General features: G+C 47.9%; 1 protein-coding gene across 3 annotated transcripts in view; it reads right to left on the bottom strand.

The window, feature by feature from the left end:
* cdkal1 (CDK5 regulatory subunit associated protein 1-like 1) overlaps positions 1–12,466 on the bottom strand; it is a 1,024,035-nt gene that overhangs the window by 400,890 nt on the left and 610,679 nt on the right. For all 3 annotated transcript variants that reach the window (XM_071395740.1, XM_071395742.1, XM_071395741.1), the window contains exon 11: positions 8,661–8,841. In XM_071395740.1, coding sequence (XP_071251841.1) covers positions 8,661–8,841 — 181 coding nt within the window. The remainder of the gene's footprint in view (positions 1–8,660; positions 8,842–12,466) is intronic.

A 12,466-nucleotide genomic window follows, 5' to 3' on the forward strand; every position in this document is an offset into this window, starting at 1 on the left:
CAAGGATTATTTTGGATGGAGGGGAGGGATGGAGGGATGGAGGGATGGGCTGCTTTGGTTAGCTCTTCACCTCCTGTCCATCCGGACACCGCTGGGCGCTGAGGCCCCATGCCTTCACACAGTGATGAATGGTTAGGAGCATCTAATGGATGGCTTCCACCTTCCTCCACAGCTGCCTCTTCAGGAAGAGCTGAGGAGGTCTTGCAGGCAGGCCAGGCATGCGGGAGGGTCAGGGAGGTCATTTTAATGACCCCGATGTGACTAAGGTTAAGTGTAGCGTCGGGGGGCGGCCATGTTGTTTCAACCATGGGAAATGAACCAGGCTTTAAGCAGTTAAACGACGGGTTGAGACTCACCACCCAGTAAAGGTGTTACGTTGCAGCCCAGCAGGTGCCTGTTACCCATACTGGTAGTATTCAGTCTGAGGGAAACACCTGGTTCAGTTCATACTGGTAGTATTCAGTCTGAGGGAAACACCTGGTTCAGTTCATACTGGTAGTATTCAGTCTGAGGGAAACACCTGGTTCAGTTCATACTGGTAGTATTCAGTCTGAGGGAAACACCTGGTTCAGTTCATACTGGTAGTATTCAGTCTGAGGGAAACACCTGGTTCAGTTCATACTGGTAGTATTCAGTCTGAGGGAAACACCTGGTTCAGTTCATACTGGTAGTATTCAGTCTGAGGGAAACACCTGGCTCAGTTCATACTGGTAGTATTCAGTCTGAGGGAAACACCTGGTTCAGTTCATACTGGTAGAATTCAGTCTGAGGGAAACACACCTGGTTCAGTTCATACTGGTAGTATTCAGTCTGAGGGAAACACCTGGCTCAGTTCACAAACAGATCTGTATTAATTACCATTAATGCTGAGAGAGAGAGATCTCTCTAACACACACACATACATACATACACAGAGAGAGAGAGAGAGAGACAGAGAGAGACAGAGAGAGACAGAGAGAGACAGAGAGAGACAGAGAGACAGAGAGACAGAGAGAGAGAGAGAGAGAGAGAGAGAGAGAGAGAGAGAGAGAGAGAGAGAGAGAGAGAGAGAGAGAGAGAGAGAGAGAGAGAGAGAGAGAGAGAGAGAGAGAGAGAGAGAGAGAGAGAACTCAACTCCAGAGGCTTTGAGTGTGTTAATCCAGTGTGGTATAAAACACTCCAGTACATATCATTTACACAGGACATGTTCTTGACATAATTGGAACAGGTTTTAAATGTTCAGATGACGAGAGGGAGAACTTTTAGTCCTGTTTTTTTTCCTTGATAAGAGACACAAATTCCCAAAAATATTTAAATATTCAGAATCAGACATACTAAAACACATTTAAATACATCTCCTGCTTGACTATTTACTAAGTCTGACAGCTGGGTGAATCAAGCCCATCGTCATGGGAAACATCCAAGCAATTATACAGCCTAATACCTCGTGTCAATACAGTACTTAGGATAATACGATGAGGGCGCTGAGTTTAGGCTGGCGTCCTTTAAGACGGGCCCGAATCAACATCTTTCAGACATGTCCCTGGCAGTCGTCGGGGCTCGTTCCATTTCAAACCCGTCTGTTTCAATATCCCAGCATTGGAAATTGCTGTTAATCTCCTGAATTGACTACATTGAAATGGAATTGATCCCAACCTCTTCTGCCATCTGTAGTCTTATTAGCAGAGCCCCCAGCTTGTGGTTCAGCCCAACGCAGAGCCATTATAACAGGCCTTGATGTAGTCTTATTAGCAGAGCCCCCAGCTTGTGGTTCAGCCCAACACAGAGCCATTATAACAGGCCTTGATGTAGTCTTATTAGCAGAGCCCCCAGCTTGTGGTTCAGCCCAACACAGAGCCATTATAACAGGCCTTGATGTAGTCTTATTAGCAGAGCCCCCATCTTGTGGTTCAGCCCAACGCAGAGCCATTATAACAGGCCTTGATGTAGTCTTATTAGCAGAGCCCCCAGCTTGTGGTTCAGCCCAACACAGAGCCATTATAACAGGCCTTGATGTAGTCTTATTAGCAGAGCCCCCATCTTGTGGTTCAGCCCAACGCAGAGCCATTATAACAGGCCTTGATGTAGTCTTATTAGCAGAGCCCCCAGCTTGTGGTTCAGCCCAACACAGAGCCATTATAACAGGCCTTGATGTAGTCTTATTAGCAGAGCCCCCAGCTTGTGGTTCAGCCCAACACAGAGCCATTATAACAGGCCTTGATGTAGTCTTATTAGCAGAGCCCCCAGCTTGTGGTTCAGCCCAACACAGAGCCATTATAACAGGCCTTGATGTAGTCTTATTAGCAGAGCCCCCATCTTGTGGTTCAGCCCAACACAGAGCCATTATAACAGGCCTTGATGTAGTCTTATTAGCAGAGCCCCCAGCTTGTGGTTCAGCCCAACACAGAGCCATTATAACAGGCCTTGATGTAGTCTTATTAGCAGAGCCCCCAGCTTGTGGTTCAGCCCAACGCAGAGCCATTATAACAGGCCTTGATGTAGTCTTATTAGCAGAGCCCCCAGCTTGTGGTTCAGCCCAACTCAGAGCCATTATAACAGGCCTTGATGTAGTCTTATTAGCAGAGCCCCCAGCTTGTGGTTCAGCCCAACGCAGAGCCATTATAACAGGCCTTGATGTAGTCTTATTAGCAGAGCCCCCAGCTTGTGGTTCAGCCCAACACAGAGCCATTATAACAGGCCTTGATGTAGTCTTATTAGCAGAGCCCCCATCTTGTGGTTCAGCCCAACACAGAGCCATTATAACTGGCCTTGATGTAGTCTTATTAGCAGAGCCCCCAGCTTGTGGTTCAGCCCAACGCAGAGCCATTATAACAGGCCTTGATGTAGTCTTATTAGCAGAGCCCCCAGCTTGTGGTTCAGCCCAACACAGAGCCATTATAACAGGCCTTGATGTAGTCTTATTAGCAGAGCCCCCATCTTGTGGTTCAGCCCAACGCAGAGCCATTATAACAGGCCTTGATGTAGTCTTATTAGCAGAGCCCCCAGCTTGTGGTTCAGCCCAACACAGAGCCATTATAACAGGCCTTGATGTAGTCTTATTAGCAGAGCCCCCAGCTTGTGGTTCAGCCCAACACAGAGCCATTATAACAGGCCTTGATGTAGTCTTATTAGCAGAGCCCCCATCTTGTGGTTCAGCCCAACACAGAGCCATTATAACAGGCCTTAATGTAGTCTTATTAGCAGAGCCCCCATCTTGTGGTTCAGCCCAACGCAGAGCCATTATAACAGGCCTTGATGTAGTCTTATTAGCAGAGCCCCCAGCTTGTGGTTCAGCCCAACACAGAGCCATTATAACAGGCCTTGATGTAGTCTTATTAGCAGAGCCCCCAGCTTGTGGTTCAGCCCAACACAGAGCCATTATAACAGGCCTTGATGTAGTCTTATTAGCAGAGCCCCCAGCTTGTGGTTCAGCCCAACACAGAGCCATTATAACAGGCCTTGATGTAGTCTTATTAGCAGAGCCCCCAGCTTGTGGTTCAGCCCAACGCAGAGCCATTATAACAGGCCTTGATGTAGTCTTATTAGCAGAGCCCCCAGCTTGTGGTTCAGCCCAACACAGAGCCATTATAACAGGCCTTGATGTAGTCTTATTAGCAGAGCCCCCAGCTTGTGGTTCAGCCCAACACAGAGCCATTATAACAGGCCTTGATGTAGTCTTATTAGCAGAGCCCCCAGCTTGTGGTTCAGCCCAACACAGAGCCATTATAACAGGCCTTGATGTAGTCTTATTAGCAGAGCCCCCAGCTTGTGGTTCAGCCCAACACAGAGCCATTATAACAGGCCTTGATGTAGTCTTATTAGCAGAGCCCCCAGCTTGTGGTTCAGCCCAACGCAGAGCCATTATAACAGGCCTTGATGTAGTCTTATTAGCAGAGCCCCCAGCTTGTGGTTCAGCCCAACTCAGAGCCATTATAACAGGCCTTGATGTAGTCTTATTAGCAGAGCCCCCAGCTTGTGGTTCAGCCCAACGCAGAGCCATTATAACAGGCCTTGATGTAGTCTTATTAGCAGAGCCCCCAGCTTGTGGTTCAGCCCAACACAGAGCCATTATAACAGGCCTTGATGTAGTCTTATTAGCAGAGCCCCCATCTTGTGGTTCAGCCCAACACAGAGCCATTATAACTGGCCTTGATGTAGTCTTATTAGCAGAGCCCCCAGCTTGTGGTTCAGCCCAACGCAGAGCCATTATAACAGGCCTTGATGTAGTCTTATTAGCAGAGCCCCCAGCTTGTGGTTCAGCCCAACACAGAGCCATTATAACAGGCCTTGATGTAGTCTTATTAGCAGAGCCCCCATCTTGTGGTTCAGCCCAACGCAGAGCCATTATAACAGGCCTTGATGTAGTCTTATTAGCAGAGCCCCCAGCTTGTTGTTCAGCCCAACACAGAGCCATTATAACAGGCCTTGATGTAGTCTTATTAGCAGAGCCCCCAGCTTGTGGTTCAGCCCAACACAGAGCCATTATAACAGGCCTTGATGTAGTCTTATTAGCAGAGCCCCCATCTTGTGGTTCAGCCCAACGCAGAGCCATTATAACAGGCCTTAATGTAGTCTTATTAGCAGAGCCCCCATCTTGTGGTTCAGCCCAACGCAGAGCCATTATAACAGGCCTTGATGTAGTCTTATTAGCAGAGCCCCCAGCTTGTGGTTCAGCCCAACACAGAGCCATTATAACAGGCCTTGATGTAGTCTTATTAGCAGAGCCCCCAGCTTGTGGTTCAGCCCAACACAGAGCCATTATAACAGGCCTTGATGTAGTCTTATTAGCAGAGCCCCCAGCTTGTGGTTCAGCCCAACACAGAGCCATTATAACAGGCCTTGATGTAGTCTTATTAGCAGAGCCCCCAGCTTGTGGTTCAGCCCAACGCAGAGCCATTATAACAGGCCTTGATGTAGTCTTATTAGCAGAGCCCCCAGCTTGTGGTTCAGCCCAACACAGAGCCATTATAACAGGCCTTGATGTAGTCTTATTAGCAGAGCCCCCAGCTTGTGGTTCAGCCCAACACAGAGCCATTATAACAGGCCTTGATGTAGTCTTATTAGCAGAGCCCCCAGCTTGTGGTTCAGCCCAACACAGAGCCATTATAACAGGCCTTGATGTAGTCTTATTAGCAGAGCCCCCAGCTTGTGGTTCAGCCCAACACAGAGCCATTATAACAGGCCTTGATGTAGTCTTATTAGCAGAGCCCCCAGCTTGTGGTTCAGCCCAACGCAGAGCCATTATAACAGGCCTTGATGTAGTCTTATTAGCAGAGCCCCCAGCTTGTGGTTCAGCCCAACACAGAGCCATTATAACAGGCCTTGATGTAGTCTTATTAGCAGAGCCCCCATCTTGTGGTTCAGCCCAACGCAGAGCCATTATAACAGGCCTTGATGTAGTCTTATTAGCAGAGCCCCCATCTTGTGGTTCAGCCCAACACAGAGCCATTATAACAGGCCTTGATGTAGTCTTATTAGCAGAGCCCCCATCTTGTGGTTCAGCCCAACACAGAGCCGTTATAACAGGCCTTGACGTAGTCCGCCATGTGAAACGCGTTGAAACACCTGTACAAACAGAGCTGAGCCTGGGCCTGAGGCTCTGACACAAATAGCTCCCCGTTACCTATATAGTGCACTACCTTTGACCAGGGCCCATAGGGAAGTGCACTACCTTTGACCAGGGCCCATAGGGAAGTGCACTACCTTTGACCAGGGCCCATAGGGAAGTGCACTATACTAGGGCATAATAGGGCCATATGGGACTCACACCTGGTGTTGAGTGAGGCCTGATGTGTAGGCCTTGATCCAGACAGAGGCCTTTACAAGTCTGCCAGTATCTCTGTGTGTTTAAGATGAATCACGTTGCAGTCGGACTGCACAGAATCACACATTCTCTCTTACACCCTGAATAACGACTTAATAAACAGAGAGATTCTGTGCCTTTCTCTAACTGATACCCCCAAACAGACTGCTTCCCTGCTAGCACCCTGTTTCACTCAGCTCTGCTCATCTCATACTACAGTCCTGAAAACGCTACTCTCTCCAAACCCTCTGGTCCATGTTAAACTCTACTGCCTCCAAACACTCTGGTCCATGTTAAACTCTACTGCCTCCAAACACTCTGGTCCATGTTAAACTCTACTGCCTCCAAACACTCTGGTCCATGTTAAACTCTACTGCCTCCAAACACTCTGGTCCACGTTAAACTCTACTGCCTCTAAACACTCTGGTCCATGTTAAACTCTACTGCCTCTAAACACTCTGGTCCATGTTAAACTCTACTGCCTCAACACTCTGGTCCATGTTAAACTCTACTGCCTCCAAACACTCTGGTCCACGTTAAACTCTACTGCCTCAAAACACTCTGGTCCACGTTAAACTCTACTGCCTCAAAACACTCTGGTCCACATTAAACTCTACTGCCTCCAAACACTCTGGTCCATGTTAAACTCTACTGCCTCCAAACACTCTGGTCCATGTTAAACTCTACTGCCTCCAAACACTCTGGTCCATGTTAAACTCTACTGCCTCTAAACACTCTGGTCCATGTTAAACTCTACTGCCTCCAAACACTCTGGTCCATGTTAAACTCTACTGCCTCCAAACACTCTGGTCCATGTTAAACTCTACTGCCTCCAGACACTCTGGTCCATGTTAAACTCTACTGCCTCCAAACACTCTGGTCCATGTTAAACTCTACTGCCTCTAAACACTCTGGTCCATGTTAAACTCTACTGCCTCCAAACACTCTGGTCCATGTTAAACTCTACTGCCTCCAAACACTCTGGTCCACGTTAAACTCTACTGCCTCCAAACACTCTGGTCCATGTTAAACTCTACTGCCTCTAAACACTCTGGTCCATGTTAAACTCTACTGCCTCCAAACACTCTGGTCCATGTTAAACTCTACTGCCTCCAAACACTCTGGTCCATGTTAAACTCTACTGCCTCTAAACACTCTGGTCCATGTTAAACTCTACTGCCTCCAAACACTCTGGTCCATGTTAAACTCTACTGCCTCTAAACACTCTGGTCCATGTTAAACTCTACTGCCTCTAAACACTCTGGTCCATGTTAAACTCTACTGCCTCCAAACACTCTGGTCCATGTTAAACTCTACTGCCTCCAGACACTCTGGTCCATGTTAAACTCTACTGCCTCCAAACACTCTGGTCCATGTTAAACTCTACTGCCTCTAAACACTCTGGTCCATGTTAAACTCTACTGCCTCCAAACACTCTGGTCCATGTTAAACTCTACTGCCTCCAAACACTCTGGTCCATGTTAAACTCTACTGCCTCAACACTCTGGTCCATGTTAAACTCTGCTGCCTCTAAACACTCTGGTCCATGTTAAACTCTACTGCCTCCAAACACTCTGGTCCATGTTAAACTCTACTGCCTCCAAACACTCTGGTCCATGTTAAACTCTACTGCCTCTAAACACTCTGGTCCATGTTAAACTCTACTGCCTCCAAACACTCTGGTCCATGTTAAACTCTACTGCCTCTAAACACTCTGGTCCATGTTAAACTCTACTGCCTCTAAACACTCTGGTCCATGTTAAACTCTACTGCCTCCAAACACTCTGGTCCATGTTAAACTCTACTGCCTCCAGACACTCTGGTCCATGTTAAACTCTACTGCCTCCAAACACTCTGGTCCATGTTAAACTCTACTGCCTCTAAACACTCTGGTCCATGTTAAACTCTACTGCCTCCAAACACTCTGGTCCATGTTAAACTCTACTGCCTCCAAACACTCTGGTCCACGTTAAACTCTACTGCCTCCAAACACTCTGGTCCATGTTAAACTCTACTGCCTCTAAACACTCTGGTCCATGTTAAACTCTACTGCCTCCAAACACTCTGGCCCATGTTAAACTCTACTGCCTCCAAACACTCTGGTCCATGTTAAACTCTACTGCCTCAACACTCTGGTCCATGTTAAACTCTACTGCCTCAACACTCTGGTCCACGTTAAACTCTACTGCCTCCAAACACTCTGGTCCACGTTAAACTCTACTGCCTCTAAACACTCTGGTCCATGTTAAACTCTACTGCCTCTAAACACTCTGGTCCATGTTAAACTCTACTGCCTCAACACTCTGGTCCATGTTAAACTCTACTGCCTCTAAACACTCTGGTCCATGTTAAACTCTACTGCCTCTAAACACTCTGGTCCATGTTAAACTCTACTGCCTCCAAACACTCTGGTCCATGTTAAACTCTACTGCCTCCAAACACTCTGGTCCATGTTAAACTCTACTGCCTCCAGACACTCTGGTCCATGTTAAACTCTACTGCCTCCAAACACTCTGGTCCATGTTAAACTCTACTGCCTCTAAACACTCTGGTCCATGTTAAACTCTACTGCCTCTAAACACTCTGGTCCATGTTAAACTCTACTGCCTCCAAACACTCTGGTCCATGTTAAACTCTACTGCCTCCAGACACTCTGGTCCATGTTAAACTCTGCTGCCTCAACACTCTGGTCCACGTTAAACTCTACTGCCTCTAAACACTCTGGTCCACGTTAAACTCTGCTGCCTCCAAACAAGAAGAAGAATAACTCTCTGGTACAACATGTGATCAAATGTAAACAGGTGTGATGTGGTGCAACATGTGGTGTGATCATACACACTTGAAGTCAATTTAAAATCAGGGGGTGTAACTAACTCACCACTTGGGCGGGGACCTGGTCCATCTTGGCGGCGGGTGTACCAGGCCGGGGGTAGAACTGGTTGATGAAGAGGCTGGGGAAGCGATACTCCTTCACTAGGTCACATGTCTCCTGGAAGTCAGCATCCGTCTCCCCTGGGAAACCACAGATGATGTCCGTGGCGATGGTGATACCAGGAACCCTGAGAGAGGGAGGGAGAGAGAGGGGGAGAGAGAGAGGAAGAGAGGGAAGGAGGAAGATAGACAGAGAGGGAGGGAGAGAGAGAGAGGGAGGGAGAGGGAGGGAGAGAGAGAGGAAGAGAGAGGGGGAGGGAGAGGGAGGGAGAGAGAGAGGAAGAGAGAGGGGGAGGGAGAGAGAGAGAGGGATGGAGAGAGAGGGATGGAGAGAGGGAAGGAGGAAGATAGACAGAGGGAGGGAGAGAGAGAGGGAGAGAGAGAGGAAGAGAGGGAAGGAGGAATAGAGACAGAGAGGGAGGGAGAGAGAGGGATGGAGAGAGGGAAGGAGGAAGATAGACAAAATGTTATTTACCCTCATCAATATCTGAATGAAAGCACCTAAACACCTCTAATTGTACCAGGATCATTCAAATTCACAGCTTACAAATCACAATACGGAATCAGGGAAAGACGAACAAGAAACTAAACACATAGTAGAGAAACGTGTCAAGGAAATGTAAATTTAACTAACTACAGTATGTGTGATGCAAGTGTGTTGAACATCAACATTGTCCCTGTGATGTCTGTCCACTGTTGCTATGCAGATCTTCTCTGTGGGATAATTCCTGCAACAGGACCTTTATTAGCAGCCTCAATGACAATTGATTATTGGCCGGGTCCGTGATTGAATGAGAACCTCCGCAGAGGACTGGTTCATTGATCCTGGCTTGTATATATTCTGTTATTATTGATCTCTGATTCACAGGTACAAACCATCTTCAAGGCTACCTCACGCTGAAGACGGTGGAACCACCACAACAGAACAGAGAGAGGTGGAATAGTGGAACAGCAGACAACCTTTCATGTCCAGAGAGAGAGAGAGGTGGAATAGTGGAACAGCAGACAACCTTTCATGTCCAGAGAGAGAGAGAGGTGGAATAGTGGAACAGCAGACAACCTTTCATGTCCAGAGAGAGAGAGAGGTGGAATAGTGGAACAGCAGACAACCTTTCATGTCCAGAGAGAGAGAGGTGGAATAGTGGGACAGCAGACCTTTCATGTCCAGAGAGAGAGAGAGGTGGAATAGTGGAACAGCAGACAACCTTTCATGTCCAGAGAGAGAGAGAGGTGGAATAGTGGGACAGCAGACAACCTTTCATGTCCAGAGAGAGAGAGAGGTGGAATAGTGGAACAGCAGACAACCTTTCATGTCCAGAGAGAGGTGGAATAGTGGAACAGCAGACAACCTTTCATGTCCAGAGAGAGAGAGGTGGAATAGTGGAACAGCAGACAACCTTTCATGTCCAGAGAGAGAGAGAGGTGGAATAGTGGAACAGCAGACAACCTTTCATGTCCAGAGAGAGAGAGAGGTGGAATAGTGGAACAGCAGACAACCTTTCATGTCCAGAGAGAGAGAGGTGGAATAGTGGAACAGCAGACAACCTTTCATGTCCAGAGAGAGAGTGAGGTGGAATAGTGGAACAGCAGACAACCTTTCATGTCCAGAGAGAGAGGTGGAATAGTGGGACAGCAGACAACCTTTCATGTCCAGAGAGAGAGAGAGGTGGAATAGTGGAACAGCAGACAACCTTTCATGTCCAGAGAGAGAGAGAGGTGGAATAGTGGAACAGCAGACAACCTTTCATGTCCAGAGAGAGAGAGGTGGAATAGTGGAACAGCAGACAACCTTTCATGTCCAGAGAGAGAGAGGTGGAATAGTGGGACAGCAGACAACCTTTCATGTCCAGAGAGAGAGAGGTGGAATAGTGGAACAACAGACAACCTTTCATGTCCAGAGAGAGAGAGAGGTGGAATAGTGGAACAGCAGACAACCTTTCATGTCCAGAGAGAGAGAGAGGTGGAATAGTGGGACAGCAGACCTTTCATGTCCAGAGAGAGAGGTGGAATAGTGGAACAGCAGACAACCTTTCATGTCCAGAGAGAGAGGTGGAATAGTGGGACAGCAGACCTTTCATGTCCAGAGAGAGAGAGAGGTGGAATAGTGGAACAGCAGACAACCTTTCATGTTTCCTGCTGAGACGGATGAGGTTGGGAGACACGTATCTGAAATGAACCCTCGGCGTCTGAGGACAGCCTGAGAAACCAAACTCTGCCGACCAAAAAAACAAATACCACAGTCTCAGAATAAGAGCTTCAAGATCATAATATATGAGGTAATATGGACAGGGAGGACCTGATCCTAGATCAGCACTCCACTCCTACACCGAGACGCTTGATACATACGGCCCCCGATCCTAACTCTTGATACATACGGCCCCTGATCCTAACTCTTGATACATACGGCCCCTGATCCTAACTCTTGATACATGTGGCCCCTGACCCTAACTCTTGATACATTTCGGCCCCTAATCCTAACTCTTGATACATACGGCCCCTGATCCTAGATCTTGATACACACGGCCCCTGATCCTAGATCTTGATACATTTCGGCCCCTGATCCTAACTCTTGATACATACGGCCCCCGATCCTAACTCTTGATACATGTGGCCCCTGATCCTAACTCTTGATACATACGGCCCCTGATCCTAACTCTTGATACATTTCGGCCCCTGATCCTAACTCTTGATACATACGGCCCCTGATCCTAGATCTTGATACACACGGCCCCTGATCCTAGATCTTGATACATTTCGGCCCCTGATCCTAACTCTTGATACATACGGCCCCCGATCCTAACTCTTGATACATTTCAGCCCCTGATCCTAACTCTTGATACATGTGGCCCCTGATCCTAACTCTTGATACATACGGCCCCTGATCCTAACTCTTGATACACACGGCCCCTGATCCTAACTCTTGATACATACGGCCCCTGATCCTAACTCTTGATACACACGGCCCCTGATCCTAACTCTTGATACATGTGGCCCCCGATCCTAACTCTTGATACATGTGGCCCCTGATCCTAACTCTTGATACATGTGGCCCCTGATCCTAGATCAGCACTCCAAGACCATTTTTTGAATCCGTGCTTCTTCCCTCTCTCCTGATTGTAATTCCTCTTCCTGCTGTTGTGGGTGTGAGTCTCCTGCGGCATCATTACCATCTCCTCCAGCCTCTCAAATGTGGATCAATGTGCACTTATTGACAGACGTCCATTTCTAATGACATGAAAGTGTATCGTTGTGTTTCCAGGAGAAATAAACCCCCCCCCCCCCCCCCCCCCCGGCCTACTGTCGTCTGCTCGGCCCCGAGTCCTTCACATTCAAGAGGTTCCGCAGGGCTCTGGGGAACCCTTGACCTTTCCCCATCAACCCAAGTGGAGGATTACAACCACGGTCTTACTGTACATTCCTGTTCCCAGGCCTTGTTCCCCGGTCATATACAGAGACGGTGTTCCAATCACCATACTAGCCTACTACTTGGAACACTTCCTCAATACATCGCTTCATTCAATAGTATTATGGAAGTGTGGAACATAAGGGCCATAGACAGTCTTAAGTCGACCCAAGCTTGTGTTCAGCTTGAGTCTGTGGGTTTGTATTGTAGTCAGATGGGTTGTGTGTCTGTATTGTAGTAGAGTAATTTCCATTGTCGTGACGTGTGTGTGAGTGAGTGAGTGAGTGAGTGTGCGAGTGAGCGTGTGTGCGTGAGTGAGTGAGTGAGGGTGTGTGTGAGTGTGAGAGTGT

The sequence above is a fragment of the Salvelinus alpinus genome, chromosome 4 (genome assembly GCF_045679555.1).
Source record: "Salvelinus alpinus chromosome 4, SLU_Salpinus.1, whole genome shotgun sequence".
In the NCBI taxonomy this organism is placed as follows: domain Eukaryota; kingdom Metazoa; phylum Chordata; class Actinopteri; order Salmoniformes; family Salmonidae; genus Salvelinus; species Salvelinus alpinus.